The sequence below is a fragment of the Mytilus edulis genome, chromosome 4 (assembly GCF_963676685.1).
Source record: "Mytilus edulis chromosome 4, xbMytEdul2.2, whole genome shotgun sequence".
NCBI classification, from domain to species: domain Eukaryota; kingdom Metazoa; phylum Mollusca; class Bivalvia; order Mytilida; family Mytilidae; genus Mytilus; species Mytilus edulis.
The window spans coordinates 82,091,980-82,112,248 of record NC_092347.1 but is presented as its reverse complement, the minus strand read 5'-3'; the positions used below and the strand labels follow the sequence as shown (position 1 = coordinate 82,112,248).

Genomic DNA, 20,269 nt, shown 5'->3' with positions numbered 1-20,269 from the left:
CTTTTACAGCCTTTAAGGCTTTGATTACATTTATTGCTATTTGCTACTAGTTCTTTGTAACAAGACTTTATAATACAATTTTCACTACCGTGAATTTTAGTCCATAATTTGAGCATCCTAAAATTTCGCTCATATAACAATGGAAATCTTCCTAATTCATAATATACCATTACATTAGAAGTGGACCTCTTGACACCTAGTAATGTTTTACAATAATCCAAATGAACTTTTTCTACATTTGGTGCTCTATGAACACCCCAAACTTCACAACCATACATTAAAATACTACATACATAAGTGTCAAATAAACTTATAGAAGTAACAGTGTTCAGGTATAAGGATAATGCCTTTTTCCTCATACTAAACATAGCTTTCCTGCCTTGTTCAGCACAGTGGTTTTGAGTAATATAAAATTTACAATTATAATGAAATAACACACCCAGATAACAAAAATGGTCTACAATATCTAATGGTTTACCATTATAAATCCATGTCTCAGTAAGACTAATTTTCCCACCTTTACAAAAAACTACTATCTTTGTTTTTTTGGTGTTAACTGAAAGACCCCATTTCTCAGTATAACCAGATAAAGTATTTAACATATTTTGTAAGCCTTGGATTGATTCTGACATCAAAATCATATCATCAGCATACATTAATAAAAAAAAGTGTTATGTCCTGAAATTCAAGTCCACAGTTACCATTATTAATAAATTCATTCTCAAAGTCATTGACATAAAATGAAAATAAAATAGGGGAAAGAACTTCCCCTTGCATTAAGCCAAGATTATTAGAAAAGTATTTTGAATTAAACCCATCAAATCTAATACAAGATCTTACATTGTTATACATTGATTTTAAAATATTAAGCAATTTGCCTCTGATTCCTAATTTAGAAATCTTGTACCACAAACATAGACGATCAACTGTATCAAACGCTTTTAAAAAGTCAACAAAGCAACAATATAATCTATTACCTTTACAAAAAGAATTTTGTATGACAGAATATAAACAAAACACAGCATCTACTGTACTGTAACCATTACGAAAACCAAATTGTGCATCAGATAAAATATCGTTCATTGATGCCCATTTTAATAATCTACTATTCAAAATAGTAGTGAATAGTTTACCTAGATTGCTGACTAGACTTATACCACGGTAATTTGCTGGGTCGTTTGCATCCCCGGATTTAAAAACTGGCACTAGAATAGCATCAGACCAAGTGGATGGAAAATATCCAGAGCTCAAAACGGCATTGAAAATAGTACATATATAAGGCAGCACAAGGTCCTTAAACTCAATGAAAAATTCGTTTAACAAACCATCTGGACCATGGCTTTTCTCGCGTTTTAAGTCATGTATAGCTTTAATAAGTTCATCAATGGTTATATCCATATCCAGTTCTTCAAAAATACACACATTATCTGGCATTTCTGGTCTTCTGTTGTGCTCTTTACTATCAGATACTAGAGTTTTGAAATATTTAAAAAAATCAGTTACTGTTAAATCACAGTTGACCTTTCTCCTTTTTTTGAATACAGAATAAAATTTCTTAGGATTGTTCTTCCTTAATTTACAAAGGGTATCACCTTCTTGTCGCATATATATACGTCGACGTTTACGTTCATAGTCTTTATATGTCTTATTCACACAATTTAATTCAATATGGTTTTTCTTTGATTTATTTCCATTAAATATAGATAAAGTTTTGCAGTAATTTACATAAAGTTCTTTACACTGTATATCAAACCAAGGCTTATCAATATGCTTATAGTGCTGCTTATGATTTCGTTTCATTTCAGTACCACTTTTCTGACTTTGTTGAAAAAATGGCGCCATAATGTCAATAAACTGATGGGTAAAATCGTTCACACATGAATCCATTTCATCCTGAGACTCGGCTTCTATATTCTGAAGTGTCGACTTTATATTGTCAGAGTTTATTAAAAGTGCATTACGACACATATCCTTATATTCCAGTCATTCCATCGAAAGAATTTGGATGCTTCAGCATCCACAAAATTTGACTGTACACCATTACATTTAATAGAAAAATTAGTCTTGAATTGAATATGCAAAGGTGCATGGTCACTGTATGTAGTCAAATTACAAGTTATGAATTTTGACACAATGTCGTAATTACTTGATCTAGTTAATAAATAGTCTATTACGCTCATACCTTTTGGGCCACTGTATGTATAATCATTAGCGAGACTACCTTCATGGCGGCCGTTAAGAATTCGGAGACCACTACATTTACAAAGGTTGATGAGTTTTGTTCCATAGTCATTAGTTCCAGGATCAGGATTACTCCGGTCTGGTAAAGTCTCGTCAGCAACATAAGCAAACAATTCATCAACCCTATCTAAAATACTATCATGTAATAAATCATTATCTACAAAATCATTTAAATGAGCAGTTCTTGCATTAAAGTCACCAAAAACAAAAATATTCGGACATTCATCTGAGTACTTGATAATTTGTGTTTCCAGTTCATAGAATAAGTCCACATCATGTACCTTGAAAAAGGAAGATCTATATGGTGGTAAATATACATTACAAATTATATAGTCATTTTCAGTACCAGTTAGTTCTTTAGATATTTTCATCCATACAAATGTTTCATAAGATATTTCAATTATTTTCACATTATGAAGCAATTGATTTTTTAATCATTACAAAGAGACCACAACCTTGTTTATATTTCTTTTTTGACAATGGGATTGATTTACAAATAAACTCATCAATTTCCACATCACATGTATTATTTATCCAACATTCTTCTAAAAACACAATATCATAAGTGCACACAAAATTTTTAAATTTTACATCTTTAATTTTCGCCTCAAACCCACCATTTACATTCCATGATAAACATTTGATATTTGTAACTGAAATTTCCGACGGATCCTATGCCGTGATCATATCACTATGAATTTCACTACCGGCGGCAACGGTATCGTTTTCAATATTTACAGACTCACTTGTTTGTTTTTTCAATTTCCTCTTTTTAGCGTTTTCAATGGCCACTTCAATTGGCCCACCTGAATAAACTACATCTCCAATAACTAATTTATCCCGAGTTAACACTGCCTTAACATCAGCCTCTCTAGCTTTTTTTAACAACGGAATAAGGGATTTTCTTTTATCCACCACTGACTTTGGGTACTGATCCGTAATTGAAATAGACTCCCCCTTTAATTTATAACTATTCTTTCGAATACCATCACGTTTTTGCCTATCGTTAAATTTAACCAGAATTGGCATCGAACGCTCGTGCCCAATATCATGTTCATTTGACGGTTCAGCCTTCTTTCCAAGTCGGAATGCAGCTTTTATACAAAGATCATCATGGATCGCCAGGTTATTTTCGCACACATGTTTAACGAGATCAGCGCATTTTCCCCTCTGTAACCTCTTTTATACCGTGAAATAATAAATTGTCACGCATTGATTCGCGCTGGATTGTTTCTAAATCACTGTTTAACCTTTCATTTGCTTTGGCAATTTTATTCAAGTTTTCTTTGGATTCAGCTAGATTTTTAGATTCGGTTTTCATGGAATTAAATTCTTTACGTAGTGACGCAAAGTCGTAGGTAAGTTTCTTCAAATCTGATTCCACTTTTTTGTTTGTTTTTTCGTGCATTTTTATGTTCTCTTCAAATGATTTCGAAATGAAAGATTGACTATTTTCTACCTCATTTACACGCTTGGAGAGATGAACCATATCACTTTGCATATCGGTCACTTTTTGGTCAATATTAGTTACATAGCTTTTAATGTCATCAATACTTTTCATTTTTACTGATAACGCATCAAATTTAGACATTAATTCAGTTGCCCATAATGGAGGGTTAACTACCGGTGCTGGTGTATGGCATGGAAAAAAGGGGGGTACCATCTGCTGGGTCGGTGAAGTAACAAAAGAAGAAGCCATCATTTGCATAGGCATATTTGGATAGTTACTAGTCATATTGTTCATATTATTCATGTAAGGCTGGCTAGACATGTTATTGTTCATTGGAAATGTTTGTTGTGAGTATGTAATGGCGGACAAATCAAACACACCCACGTTTGGCTCGTTTTTATCCTTGCTTTTAGTTCGTGATTTCTTTTTCTTTGGTTGACAGGACTCTTGTGGTGAAGCCATTTGGGACTAACAAACCATTTAAATACCATAATACCGCTCAGAGTCTTCTATAATAGTTACTGTCTACATTTTTTTACGGAGCCGGTGTAAACAAACTGCCATACAACAAGGGAGATAGAATAAACAGTAAGCCATCCTTTGTATTTCAAAACATGTACAGCGTATTCCAAAATATTTTCTTCAACTTTGCCGTATTTTATATGACCTACTAAGTGAACCGTACATTCAATGTTTACATGAGTATAAATAGATGTTTGTGTAAATGTTATTTTCATTGACAGTGAACGTTTATTTATTTTTTGTTTTTTTTGTTTTGTTTGTGAAAGTCGGGTGATATCGATTATTGTAAATTAGAGACATTTGTTTAAAATGAATATAATCAAAAAGTGATAACTTGGGTCATGTTTACATTTTGACCATGTTAAACTGACGCTATCAATAACTGGATTATACCGGTTTATACCAATACATAGATAAACAAATTTCAGACCGATTCTCGCAATGTATCTTTTTTTTTTAATTAAGACTTAATAAACAAAGAAAATACACACAATAGACCCTCACACACACACACACACACACACACAAAACACCGTATAATATAATTTATAAAGAAGTATAAAAGAAATCGGTCAGGGGCGTAGCTACCCGGAGGCACGACAGCACGTGCATCCACGTCGTTTTCACAAAAAAAAAAAAAAAAAGCAGAAGAGAGAGAGATGAGTTGGTCAATCGGAATCGGAATCGGAGACTGTTGGTGTCTTTTCCGTCTATCCCGGATATTAGTTTGACAACCTAGTTACAAGTGTTGATGAAGCTGTTCATTCAAAAAAAGATCGTAGCTCCGAAGTTGCGTCACGTGCACATTGATTCGGCATGCAAAAAAAGAAATGGCAAAATAAAAATTTATAAATTGAATGTTAAAGGAAACACCTATGTTGTCACTTTTTTTGTGTGGAGATTATGACAAAATCGGAAGGTTACTTGTCTCTTTTACAAGATTTTTACTTTTGAATTTGTAATACTCAGTCTATTCTAAGATATGTAATTTTGGAGCACATTTTACAGTGTACAGTTCATCAGTTTGGAATGAGATGTACCAATCGGCATTAGAATTATCAGATCCCTTCGATATCGTTGAAAATATCACTGGAAAATATGCCGAGGCGATGTGGTTCAGTGACAGACGACTACCGGAGCCAATCACCCTGCAACCACGCCAAAACACTGTATTAATTTGGAAAGCCTCATTATTTTTTGTGTTCATAGACCATATGATAAGGCAACTGGAGAGTGGAGTCGCGTCAAGTTATCAGAAAATCGCTTCTTTGTGCTGTATCTCACGGCTTCATCGTGTTGTAGGAAATATCACAAACGAACAAATTTCAATATTGTCTGAAACATACGAAACTGACCTAGCATGTAATTTTGACGAATTCAATTGGGAGGTCGCTCGATGCCGAACACGTACGCTGGTTTATAACATCTCGCGAGTGCTACCATGCCATGATTGCCCTGAGATCTATCAGTCACGGTACTACGTATGTAATTGAAAACAAATGTACGATCAACAATGAGCAACGAAAGTTACATAGCATTACCATGATTACTGCATGTTCATCGGGATTTCAGTGTGAATGTTGACAAAGTAATAGAGAAGTGTGTTTCTGCCCAGACCCGAAGAGCAGATTTTGGACAATTTTGAGTAAATTCTGTATCACAAATATTTGTTGTTTATGTATTACCGTATATTCAGAAGATTTATTAATAGTTTTACATTCATAAATTTTTATCTACATATAGCTCCTCTTTTAACCGTCCTAGGACCGAAAACCGAAAAAATAAAATTTCTGCATAATAGGGTCCCAAAATTTTTTCGCCTCGCTCCGCTCGGCAGTAGTTGCTTCCACATCGTTTCTTTCTAGCTACGCCCCTGTCGGTAGACCTGACCAAAACCGACACGATTTGTTGTTGTTTTTACAGAGAGATCCCCCGTTACGATAATAACTGGTCACTAAAATTAATCCATGTGAAATAAATGATAATTATTAACGCTAATCAATTCCATGAATAAATATTTAACGTTATCCGATAATTTGGGCACATCCATCAATTTTAATCATGTTAAAATGTGATTTTCTGGTAGCAGCAATAAAAACACGACTTATCAACATGGCGGACATATTTAACTGAACAGGTAAAATTTAGGGGAAAATGGATCAGTCCAATTTAAGGGGGATTAAGGAGGATATGAATGTTGATTTCTTATTAAGATCTGTGTTAAAACGATTTTTTCGTGATTGTTTTCTACATAAGTGTAATAAAATGTCATAATTTATATTGTTTGTTATGTAATTCCGTATTTAAATGGATTTTTAATTTGTGAACATCAGAGTTGTTTTCCCTATTGGTGAACCGGTCCACGAACCACTATAAATACGACAAAACTCAGGTGAGTTCATGTCTCTTGAGTTAAAGTTCCAAGGAACCACCACGTCATTTCGAACTGAAAATAGTTGTAAGTATTTAAACACCGTAAAATAGTCTGATATATGGAGATAAACTAATTTTCTTTAACTAGAAAGAGTAACTCCGTTCCAATGGCAGAGAGTGTGGTCCTTTATGCTCGCAATTGCCTTGGAATAGATATCAACACGCCACCTCTGTTGATATAAGGGTGCTTCTTAAAGGTTATTAAATTCTTAACTTAATTAATGAACATACGTATTTTAATAAGTAATAATTATATTTCAAGGTTAATATACATGAACATCTAGAGTAGATTTCCACGTGCATGTATGTGAATGAGGCTCTAGTTGAGGTCATTTAGCCAATAGCGGATGTTTGGTGCTTGACATGACCTGTCCACTGTTATGAGTCTGACTATTCATCCGATCCTACACATGCATGGTCTCGTTTATCGAGGGGAGACTCCGCCCTTTTAGGAGTCAGCGTGAAATCTTCTGAACGTTTCTCGTAAAGGGCATCAGAAATGTTTAGATTTTCATGTATATTTATCTTTTTTATGATTATTAGTTAATATTTTCGAGAAAATACATATACTATCAGTAAACAAAAAAGTTTGGTACAAAAAAAAAATAATATACACTGTGAATTTGATATTTTTTATTTGTAATACAATTATAAAAGAAAACAATTAGATTAAAAGTCTTTAACACCACTGGCTTTCACCCATGAATTAAACTTGGTTGGCCAATTTAACCATTTGATATAATATTGTTTATAGGGTCCTCTTCCTTTTGTTTTTAACACTTTCTCAATTTTCCACAAGGAATTGTTTTTGACGTTTATTTGTTGGAGTTCAGATTGGTAGTAGGATCCAGAAATTTCATCTCCATGGTAATCTTTGATGCGATATAACGGTGTCATGCTTCTCCAGAATCGTCCGGATATCGTGAATACCTCACCCGTCCATTTTTCGTCATATTCCCGAGAAAAAATATTTCTCAAATATGTAAGTCTAACCCGATCGCCAAGTTTAAACCTGAAGTGGTAAATTTTCTTTAACTTTCCAGAATGTGGTCTTGAAAAATATTTCGATAAGCGGACCGTTTCAGCATTTTCTTTTTTTACTTTTATGGGTGCCATGTCGATAGTGCTATGAATAGTGTGGTTGTATCCATCTGCAAAGCTTTGAAGCCTGTCTATGTATCTGTAAGACTGATTGTACGAAAAGTAGCGATATATTTTCGCTTTTATTGTTTTTATAACACGCTCGGACACTGATGCTTTGACCTCATTCAACGCATAAAAATGATTAATCTCTTCCTTTTTAAAAACTGTCTGAACTCTCTTTGCCTTGAACTCCTGTCCCATATCCGTTCTTATTCTATTTGGAACTCTTCCTGTTTTAAATATGTCTTGAAATGCAGTTGCCACGGACTCGCCTTTTTTATCTTTAAGTTTTCGTAACCATAAATACTTTGAAAACACATCGATGACTACCAATACGTATTTATATTCTTTGTTGTATTTTGAAAACTTCACCATATCCATAAGGTCAGCAGACCATTGGTCATCTATGCCAGCAACAACAATTTCCGTTCTATTCTGTGGTCTCCTTAATGGTCGTTGTAAACTGTATGGTTCTTGGCTTTGTAACCATTTTCGTATCTTATATTTACTAATTTTGTACTTCCCTTCTTTTTGTACATAATTATAAAGTTTGTCTGGTCCAGAAAAACTGGCAGGATTTGACGGAATGAAGTAAATTTCCTGTAGATATTTCTCCCATGCAGACATGTTGTCAACACAAATATCAAAATGGATAGAATGAAACGCGTGTTATACAGTACGTTATAAAGGACTAGTCTTCCTCTTGTATATCTTCGTCAGTGTCCTCTTCATCATCCTCATCGTCATTATCCTCAGTGTCAGTATTTATTTCAAAGTAATCATCATCAAATAATTCATCAAATTGATGTCGCTTTTTCATGAGAATACGCCGAATTTGAGTTTCGTAATCTGTATCGTTTCCAGCAATATCCTGAATTTGTTGTACAATGTCAGAGTGCACTTTGCTTTCATCTAGGGGAACTATCAGTTTTAACAATTTAGTATAGCGTTTAAAAAATTGACGTTGAACAATATGGCTTATTTTTTCATTGCTTCGTTGAATTGCATCTTCCTCATTCATACCTTCTTTCACGTACTTGTCATATTTTGTATCCCAAGTATCTATCGCTGTATCAATGGCTTCATGTAATAGGCTTTTATATCCTTCATTATCGTCCATATTAACATCTTCACTACCATCGTCTGAAACACTATCATATTTAATCCATTCTGAGGTTGATTTTTTTGAAGGACTTTCATTTCCTAGGTCTTCGTTGTCTCTTTTCCTTTTCAAATATTCGTTTTCTGGACACCAATGTTTGATATGTCTTTGTAAATCGTGCATGCTGTCAAGCACTACTCCACAATCGTCACAGGAGGGCATTTTTTTATACGTCTGTTCACCAGGACCGTCTTCGTAAGAATAAGGAACGGGTGAATGTTGGACTGTTCTTATATCATTTGAAGTAGGAATGACTTTTTTGGTCTTTGCTGATTGTTGCTGTAAAACGTTTCCAAGCAGTCGGTTCGTTTCGGGTGTCGTTGGTTTTAAATCCAAAAGAAGATAGCCAAATGGTTGACTAGTTGATTCTTCAAATTTTTCTAAAAAGTATGGTCCTTTTCCAGGATACATTTGTCTGCCTAAAGTCATTATCTGTTGTTTATCGACAGGGTTGTTAAATAATACCAAGTAGTGACAATTTCTTCTCTGTGTAGGATCTTTACTGAAGTAAAGATTTTGATTTAATACTACAACTGATAGATTTCTATGATGGCTACCTTCCGTAAACAAGTCTGTGATTCTAGGATCTTTTGCTGATGTTGACATTAAATCGTCCAAAATTATCATATTTCTTACACTTGGGTCTATATAACTATCCTTCTCTAAATCAACTGGTATTCCTTGTATAAATTCAACATATGGTCTAACCGTCTTTTGTATTTCGTCGTAGAGTGGTTGCCAACGTCTGTATAGCCATAGTATTCTGTGAATAGTGGGCTGAATCAATCTTAAATTTTGAAGAAGTTGTTTCACAAAAAATGTTTTGCCACATGATGTTGGTCCGCTCACCGTCATCGTGAATGGATGTTTAAAAACAAAGTGTTCTGTTTCCTCCTTCCGAGGCGGCGGTGTATCTTCATCACGCGGCGGCGGAGGCATATCCTCATTACGCGGTAGCTGCTGATCCCCCCTTTGCGGCGGCGGCGGCGGCGACGGCGGCGGTGGAAGTGATGTTCCTTCCCTCTGCGGCGGCGGCGGCGGTGATGTTCCTTCCCTCTGCGGCGGCGGCGGGTCTTCATGACTGCTCTGCGGATATGGTTCAGTGATTCCATGTTTGTTTCTATGATGTCGAATCATAACGTCTTTTCTAGAAAATTGAAGTTTACATACGGGACACGTTTTATCGTCCATCTGTTCTCTCACGAAGGCAGCTGTATACTGATATATCTATCCAGTGTTTCAATTTATATATTTATATTTGATAATACGGCATTATGGGTAAACATACTACTATTTAAGATAATTTGTTTTTTCAGAATCCATTCATTTACATTTAAACAACAAGGAAAGAATGATGCCTAATAGATTTGAGTGTCAACAATGTGGTGCATCATTTTCCAAAGTTGGGATGTAAATCAATCATCGTCGACAATTTGGACATAAGGATACTTTTCCATGTACAATTTGTCAGAAAACGTTCGGCCGAAGGGATAATCTGGATCGTCACATGCTGAGACATCGGGATGGGTCTTTATTCCAATGTAACACATGCGGTCTATTGTGTTCAAGAGTTGATAGTCTACAGCGTCACACAGAAGAAAAACACACCCAGACTGGAGGAGGATCAAAAAGAAAAGCCATGACCTACGTGTATTGTCAACTCAGCCTATACCTAAATTCAACACCACAACGACTCGTTACAAAGTATCATTCAAAGAATTAGAAGTGCAGGATTTACCACAGATTTTGAAAACTTTACGACTTTTGTTTGGATCCATTATCAATAACATAACAGAGTTTATGCAATCAACAGATCTTATACGACTGTCAGTTCAATGTCCTGAGCTGAACTTTCCTATAACAATACCGTTTATGAAAGTATCTCAATTGTCCGTGGAAACATTACTACGTGAAATAGAGAGGGTATTGCAGTCGTATGAACAATTTGTTTTGGATGATTCACTTGAAATAGAGATGACACACGTTGAACTCCCTGTTGGTGGAACAAGAAATCAAGGAAAATACGTTGATCTTGAGCGATTTATGAAAACTAAGCAATGTATTCTTACCATAAGAAATAAAGATGATATATGTTGTGCCAGGGCATTAGTTACCGCAAAAGCAAATCTGGACAAACATGAGAAATGGAACAGTATTCGTCAAGGTAGAAAAATTCAAGAACATCTAGCAACTGATTTACATACTCGTGCACATGTTCCTCTGCATAAATGTGGAATTGAAGAAATCAAAAAGTTTCAAGCAGTGATGTCAGAATATCAAATACATGTTGTTTCAAAGGAACACTTCAATGGAATCATATTCCAAGGTCCAGAGGCAGACAAAAAGATTTATTTGTATTTTCACGACGAACACTTTGATGTGATTACTAGTATGCCTGCTTTTTTTTATCCCGTAATTATTATTGCCACACATGCAAAAAGGGATACCAGCATAAAGAGGAACACCGTTGCAATAACATTTGCACATCATGCCATAAAATCCATGAGAAAAAAGATGACGACTGGATATACTGTAACGACTGTAATCGTCATTTTTATGGTGAAGAATGCTATAGACTACATGCACAGACTACAAGGAAAGGAAACTCAACATGCAAATCATACATTAGATGCAAGATTTGCAGTCAAACTATTAATAAGAAAATGCACAAAAAAGAACATATATGTGGTGAGATATATTGTAAGACTTGTAAAGATTTCTACGAAGTTGGACATCTCTGTTTCATGTTGCCGGTGGAAGGTGACAAATTTACAGAATACACTCTAAATGACGATATGGACACTGTAGATGAGGATGAAACCAAAAACCAAGTTTATATTTTCTTTGATTTCGAATGCACTCAAGACGATTTAGTTGAATGTGAAGACGGGTTTAAACCAGAACTAGGCACCTCGAAATGCAAGAATTGTAAAAAATCTAAATGTGGAACTTATGAACACAAACCAAACTTATGCGTTGTACAACAAGTATGCTTAGAGTGTTTAAAAGAGGATCTGACACCACTTAGTGTATGTGAAAATTGTGGAAAGAATGAACTTATTTTCAGCGGAATGAATACGACATATGATTTTTGTCAATGGCTTTGTTCTGGAGAAAATAATGGAGCCACAGTGATCTGTCACAATTTCAAAGGATATGATTCGTTTCCCATTCTACAATACCTGTACCAAAACGGTGTTCTCCCAAAGATTGTTCCGAGTGGGGCAAAAAACATGTCTATCGAAGTCCCGTCATGCAACATCGTATGATTGACTCACTTAATTTTCTACCCATGGCGCTTTCAAAACTGCCTAAAATGTTTGGTATCAAAGAACTACAGAAAGGATACTTTCCACATCTGTATAACAGAAAAGAAAACCAGACAAGCGTTCTTAATCAGCTGCCAGATGTCAAGTTCTATAACCCAGACGCAATGAAATCAGAGGACAGAGAAAACTTTCTTGAATGGTATCAAACTAACGTGAAAGTCATGTTTGATTTCCAAAAGGAACTTTTGAAATACTGCCGATCTGATGTAGATATATTAAGACGATGTTGTTTAAGGTTTCGAGAATTGTTTATGTCTATGACTAAATCAGCTACTGGAGATGGAGGTATTGATCCGTTTGAAACTTGTATTACTATAGCTTCTGCATGTAATTTGGTGTTTCGCACTAAATTCTTACGTGCTGATACTATCGGCATCATACCAGCACAAGGATATCGTCCTGAAGAGAAACACTCTGTAAAAGCCATACAATGGATTAAATATATATCACAAACAAAGGGGGTGGATATTCAACACGCTCGAAACGGTAGGGAGAAGATAATTGACCAATACAGAGTAGATGGGTTTTATGAGAACAGCGAGGGTGAAAAGATAGTATTGGAATATCATGGGTGTTTTTGGCATGGATGTCCAACCTGTTACACACAGCATTCCATCAACACTGTCAATAAGTTATCAATGGAGGATTTGTATCATCAAACTATGGAAAAGAAAACCTACATTGAAAAACAGGGTTACATATATACATGCATTTGGGAATGTGAGTTTGACAAACATATCAGGGAAGACGAAAACATTAAAAAGTTCATCGACTCCTTGGATATTGTTACTCCATTAGAGCCAAGAGATGCCTTTGCAGGAGGGAGGACAGAAGCCTTTAATTTATATCACGAATCGTCCTTTGATGAGTCTATCAAATACTACGATGTAACCTCGCTTTACCCGTACATAAACAAAACGGGCAAAGCTGTAATAGGGCATCCTAGAATAGTAACAGAAAACTTTGATGATCTAACGATGTATGAAGGACTAATCAAATGTAAAGTTTATCCACCTAGAGGCCTACATATCCCAGTGTTACCCGCTAAAATTAACAACAAACTGATGTTCTTGTGCAGAACATGTACTGAGATAAAACAGCAAACAACGTGCCGTCATGGCAATGAAGAAAGGTCTTTTACCGGAACATGGGTGACAGATGAGCTAAAGATGGCAGTAAATAAGGGATACATACTAAGTACAATATATGAAGTCTGGCATTTCGATGAAGTTGCGCAATATGACCCCGTTTCAAAAACAGGAGGCATTTTCACAGAGTACATAAACACTTTTCTGAAGATGAAGCAAGAGGCAAGTGGCTGGCCTAGTTGGTGTATAACCAAGGAACATAGGCAACATTACATTCAGGATTACTATGAGAAAGAAGGCATTCTACTCGATTACAATAAGATAGAAAAAAATCCTGGGTTACGCGCACTGGCAAAACTAATGCTAAATAGTTTTTGGGGTAAGTTTGGACAGCGGACAAATTTACCACAGGTCGATTATGTATCGGATCCTTCTATATTTTTCGATATGCTGACCAGTGATCAACAAGAAGTTACAGGTGTGAACTTTGTAACGGATGAAATGATGGAAATGCGTTGGAGGAATAAAGCGGAGTTTGTTGAGTCATCAGGAAGAACTAACGTCGTGTTAGCGGCTTATACAACTTCTCAAGCTAGACTCAAATTATACAGTTATTTGGAACAATTAGGACAGCGGGTGCTTTACGCTGATACTGATTCTATTGTTTTCACTGTAAAGGAAGGGGAATGGGAGCCGTCTTTAGGGGACTACCTCGGAGATCTTACGGATGAGGTTCCCGAGAACAAGATTACACATTTTGTAACAGGTGGTCCAAAAAACTACGCATACAAATTGCATAAACCTGATGATAGAGGAAATCAAACAATTTGTAAAGTTCGGGGTGTAACGTTAAACTATAAAAATGCTTTAAGTATCAACTTTGAAACAGTGCGTGAAATGGTTACTAATGGCAGTCAAGATGACAAAATAACTGTTTGGGACGAGAACAAGATTACAAGAGACAAACAGAACACTAGAATCATAACAAGTAGAGAGAGTAAAGATTATAAAATTGTATTTGACAAAAGAGTTATCACTGAAAAGTTCATTACAAAACCTTATGGATACTAGAATGTGTAGCTTCTTAATCTTTTATAGATGAATGTAATTGCTTTTCAATTAGAATATGATTTAAACAACTGTTTGCTATTTTGTTTATTTATTTACTGCGTATATATAACATATACCGAAAAAATATTCAAACAACAATGAAAGCACAAAATGAAACACATTTATCTTCAAATCTTTAAGATTATACATACAAGAAGCGAGGATCTCATTTTTACTATTAGATTCGACTTAATTAACAGATGCAATCATCTTTAATCATCTATAACTGACCACCAAAAAATAAAATCACAAAAATATTGAACTTCAAGAAATTCAAAAAGAAAAGTCTCTAATCAATTGGGAAAATAAAGAAAAATCAAACACACAAACGAATGGATATCTATCTATTTAATTAATTTGATGATCAAATAACTTAATTAAATTATTTTGTTTAATTGTAATGACAATGTCATATATTTGTATGTTTGGTCGATTAAACCATCAATTAAAATTCTGATACGCCAATTAACTGACCAAACAACCATGGTCTAAAACTATAATCAATCAATATGAACATTTGACCAATGTCGACGCTACATAGTAATTAGCAATTTAATTAATAGACTTAGTAATATTATCACTTGTCATAACTAATTATTAATTAAGGAAACACAACATTTCCTTAATTATATTACTAATTAGAAAAAAAATGACCACTTGACTCTTGTCGAAAATTCCCTCCACCAAACAAAATGGCGGCTTTAACATTGGGTCTATGGGGAAAAAGTGGTCTAGTCTCATAGGGATGACTACTATACGACATATTTCATATAAGACAGATCCACAATAATATTAAATTCCAGCAATAGATGTTTATATGACAAATGCTATTCTCAAAAGTCCAAGAAAACTGCGAAATCATGAACATTGTTAGGTTTAGGAAAATTTGAAACTGCAGTTGTCTTCATTTCATCTACTTCTATACCATCCTTAGTAATCACATGTCCTAAGTAATTTACACGTTTTGCTACGAAAGTGCATTTTTCTGGTTGTAAACGCAAATTAGCATTGATAAGTCTATCAAAAACTTGCTGTAAATGCATAAAATGTTCATCTAAGGTAGAACTAAAGACTAAAATGTCATCAATATAACATAAAGCGTTTTTCCAAGTTAATCCTTGTAAGACTTTGGACATCACCATTTGAAAACTCATAGCAGCATTTGTAAGTCCAAAGGGAAGAGTACGAAATTGATATAATACATTGTGTGTCACAAATGCAGTTTTTGTTTTGAATTTTCATCAAGCGGAATTTGCCAAAACGAACTAGCCATATCAATAACGGAAAACTATTTAGCATTGGCTTCTCCTATAGAGTCAAGCATATCATCTAAACGTGATAAAGGAAAAATTTCAGGTGTAGTAACTTTGTTTATCTTGCGAAAGTCTATTGTGAAGCGAAAACTTTCACATTTCTTCTTCACAAGGACCACAGGACTACTCCATTCTGAGTTCGAAGGTTCAATGATATTGTATTTCAACATTTCTTCAACTTGACTGTTCGCATGTGTAAGTATTGCGTGGAAGATAACGTCCTCAAATTTACTCGTCTCAATGTGACATTTTGAGAAGCGTTTTTGTTACAAGTTTGAATAGCTATATATTGATGAGTAATGAATGAGAAGTTTTTATTTCAATTTGAACATATCATAAATACTAAAGTCATCAACTAAGTTTTTTCATTTGTTGCAAGTCCATTTATCACATAAATCTACAATAAAAATTCCTCGCATCTGCGAGAATTCTACATCAGAAATGATTGCACTAATAGTGATAATTTATCGCATCTATTGTTAAAATGGATCGCTTTCAATAATCGATAAGCTATATTATGTTGCTTTTTTCGTATGATCCTTTATTCTACAATAGACAATAGACATACTCGCATATGATAGTGAAAATGAACTAGCTGGATTCGCACTTTATATACACTGCCTATTATAAATCATCGATAGAATTAAAGTTTATGTTATATATATAAACCACTGAAAAATGCACTGTAAATGAGGATGCAGAACGTTACATTGAAGTTCTGGTAAAGAATTTCTGTAAATGTTGTCTAAATATAAGAGATTGACAGCGGTCACAGTCAAAGAACCTGAAAAATACCTGTCCTATTTCTTGACACTCTGCTACAATGTGTTTCCCATTAATATTAGTTTCAAGTCTATAAACAGCCGACATATCATCCACAGGGAAACGAAACATGGTATGAAGAAGGTGTTTTGTATTGTTGATATAAATCAAATGGCATTCTACATTTGCAATGAAACCATTTATTGTCACTTTCACGTCTGACGTCTTTAATGGTACTGAAAATTTGATACAAATCGTATAAATGGTACCAACTTAAGAGTGAGAGACCACTATGGCAAGCAGTTTTGCTTTTTATTCTTACTTCAAGATATCTCATAAACTTTATAAGATATCTGATATAGTTTATACGATATCTTATATAGTTTATAAGATATCTCAAATAATTTATCAGATATCTTATATAATTGTCTTTATAAGATATCTCATAAACTATATAAGATATCTTATAAACTATATGAGATATCACGGTACTTGTCTATCCCAAATTCATGTATTTGGTTTTGATGTTATATATATATGTTATATTTGTTATTCTCGTGGGATTTTGTCTATGTGTGTTACATTTTAGTGTTATGTCGTTGTTCTCCTCTTATATTTAATGCGTTTCCCTCGGTTTTAGTTTGTTATCCCGATTTTGTTTTTTGTCCATGGATTTATGAGTTTTGAACAGCGGTATACTACTGTTGCCTTTATTTATAAACTATATAAGATATCTTATAAATCATATAAGATATCTTATAAATTATATAAGATATCTTATAAATTATATAAGATATCTTATAAATTATATAAGATATCTTATATAAAAAAATGTTTATAAGATATTTCATATACTTTATAAGATATCTTATAAAGTATATAAGATATCATATAAATTTTATTAGATCTTATATAACATTAAAGATATCTCATACAACATTAAAGATATCTCATATAGCATTAAAGATATCTTATATACTATATGAGATATCTTATAAAAATGAAATTATATACGATGTCTTATATATTAAAGGATATATCTTATATATTATTGAAGCTATCTTATATATTATAGGAGATTTCTTGAAATTCGAATAAATAGTAAAACGGCTTGCCATAGACCACATATACACATTAATTGTTGTATATATATGTAACCCTTGATAAATTAAAGTTAGAACATTGAAAATATACTTTTTTGAAGTATTAATTTTTCAAAATCATTACTAGATTTGAGAATAGTTTAAATTGTAGAAGCTCAATTGTTTAATTATTTTAACTCTACACGTAGAGGTACACATAGTAGCGAGCACATTTTCACCCTGCTTTCTAATTTATTTGTTGTTTCATTTGTTCGTATGTATTTTCGTAGGAACCGTGTGTTGTTGGACTGTTGATGTGGTTTTATAAAAGCTATGACCTTGCTCTCTACTATATTGTAGATGGCACAGTCATTAAAGTTTAGGGGTTTTTTTTCTTCCAAAATACACCATTTCGACGTACTCCAGGAATGAAATTCCATGAACACATGACGAGCTCAAAGAAATCGCCGGGTAACGTCAATTATTTCATCTAAATGTGTTCGTAGACCGGAGGTATGTGATAAGTTTACTCCGTTTGTGTACCTTGTTGCACACCTACGGGAGAAGGATTCCAATATAGATTCAGATTCATGCAATAGTTTATCAAAGTCTCACCACATACATACAAGTATAAACACAATATAATATCAAGTACACAATATAAAATTTAGAATGCATGTGCCATTCTTAAAAGAACTATGAGAGACTGTTATATACAATTATAAAACAACAAAATTAAAACATAAGTTTTGTTATTTATACAAAATATAAAAGTGCAATATCACCATGCACGTCCAAGGATAAAACCTGATACATGTACATATAATAAAAATAACTGAAACAGTTTGTTTTTAACAGTATAAGATACTGTTTCGTCGTAATAAAATATTATTGCAGGTTTTGGCAACAGAACTACAAACATTTTTATTTTTGAACAAAAATATAAATTTTTCATCATCTGACAAAGTTAAAAACATATCATTTTGTTGAATTATATCAATAAATAATGACTGCCTTAAATCTTCATATAATGGACATGTTAACAATACATGTTTTTCATCTTCTATATTATCACAATTGAAACATAATCTTTTATCTAAATCTAATCTTTAGTAACGACCAGTTTCAATTTTTAAAGGTGCTACTCCACATCTAAATTTCGCATATGCACTGCGATATCGAATAGGTATATTTTGCAACAAATATTGTTCAGTAGAGAATGAAAATTTAAACAATTTATAAGTTCTTAACTTATTTCCTTGACCATAAGAATCAAGCCTTGTACTCCAATCAGTTTTATAGTTATCAAAAATATTAACTTCTAACTGATGAATTATATTTTTATCCAGTATATAATCATCTACATTACAAAATCTGTCCATATTGTAAAGTTTCAACATTTCTATCACTTTATAACTCCAATTTTTAATTTTATAACTACTTTTTCTAATTGACCATATAAATACTTTATAATTTATCCTGTCTTTATCCATTTTTGTACATCTTGCCCAGTGTCTAAAAATGTTTGACCACTGTTTAACATATGGAGGCTTCCAACCCATGTCACCTGAAACAGCATCATTGGAAGTATACTTTCCAACTCCCATATAAAATCTCATGGCTCGGTTCTGAACTGCTGAGATGCAGGAGAACTCACTTGTACCCCAAATAGCTGAGCCGTAATTGATGACTGACCAAACTAAAGTGTCAAACAATTTGGTGAAAATATTGTGTTGGAAGCCACCATGTGCTTTACATTTTACTATAAGAAGGCCTAATGCCCGACTTGCTGACTTTGCAACTGCCTTTGCCATAACTTTATAATCTAAAAATTCATTTAATACTAATCCTAAATATTGATAGCTAGAAACATAATCAATGACTTCATCATTTATATTAAAAACAAAATCTGATCTTAACACAGAGGGATTTCTAAAATGCATGATTTTTGATTTATTTAAATTAACTTTTAAACAATTATCATTACACCATACACCTAATACATTAATCAATTTCTGCATATCTTATGTATTTTCAGACAATAAAACAAGATCATCTGCATATAATAAAATAGCAACCTTTTCGCCGTCAATGTCTATACCAATATTTAATGCTTTTATATCATCAATTAAGTTATTAATAAAAATATTAAACATGACTGTGGATAAAACACATCCCTGTTTCAAACCAGTATTTACACTGAACCAATCAGTAGTATTTCCGTTCACACGAACACAGCATTCTATATTTGAATAAATGGCTTGCAAAGCACACATAAACTTTGTACTTATACCTAAATCTGTGAATTTATTAAACAATATATGTGTATTTCTTTGTTTTTTTATACAGTAAGTAATCGGTGATATCATAGACAGGCATAATGTTATTGTCAAACCTTTTTATATTAATTTACCTTCGTTTCCTCCGGCGAATAGACCATATTCTCCAGATGAATCATTATGCATGGTTGCACTTGTTGGAATTGATCTGTGTAATATTTTGTATCAAAATTTAAAAAATATATATATTTCTGTCTCGAGATTTCTGTACACAAAGTGCATTAAAATGTATGTTTTTTTTTTAAAAGATTTCTTTAAATAAGCATTTCTATTGTTATATAGATAGTTTATGAGA

General features: G+C 33.5%; 2 protein-coding genes across 2 annotated transcripts; one reads left to right on the top strand and one right to left on the bottom strand.

Moving 5' to 3' along the window:
- Nucleotides 1-8,480: 8,480 nt before the first annotated feature.
- On the bottom strand, nt 8,481-10,088 carry LOC139521565 (uncharacterized). The gene has a single exon (XM_071315041.1). The coding sequence runs from the start codon at nt 10,086-10,088 to the stop codon at nt 8,481-8,483; it is 1,608 nt and encodes a 535-aa protein (XP_071171142.1).
- A 2,155-nt stretch (nt 10,089-12,243) lies between these two features.
- LOC139521564 (uncharacterized) lies at nt 12,244-14,439 on the top strand. The gene has a single exon (XM_071315040.1). The coding sequence runs from the start codon at nt 12,244-12,246 to the stop codon at nt 14,437-14,439; it is 2,196 nt and encodes a 731-aa protein (XP_071171141.1).
- Nucleotides 14,440-20,269: the final 5,830 nt, after the last annotated feature.

What these genes read in the sequence shown, in the direction of transcription:
- LOC139521565 (XM_071315041.1), bottom strand. Translation starts at nt 10,088, where the DNA reads ATGATTCGACATCATAGAAACAAACATGGAATCACTGAACCATATCCG.
- LOC139521564 (XM_071315040.1), top strand. Translation starts at nt 12,244, where the DNA reads ATGGCGCTTTCAAAACTGCCTAAAATGTTTGGTATCAAAGAACTACAG.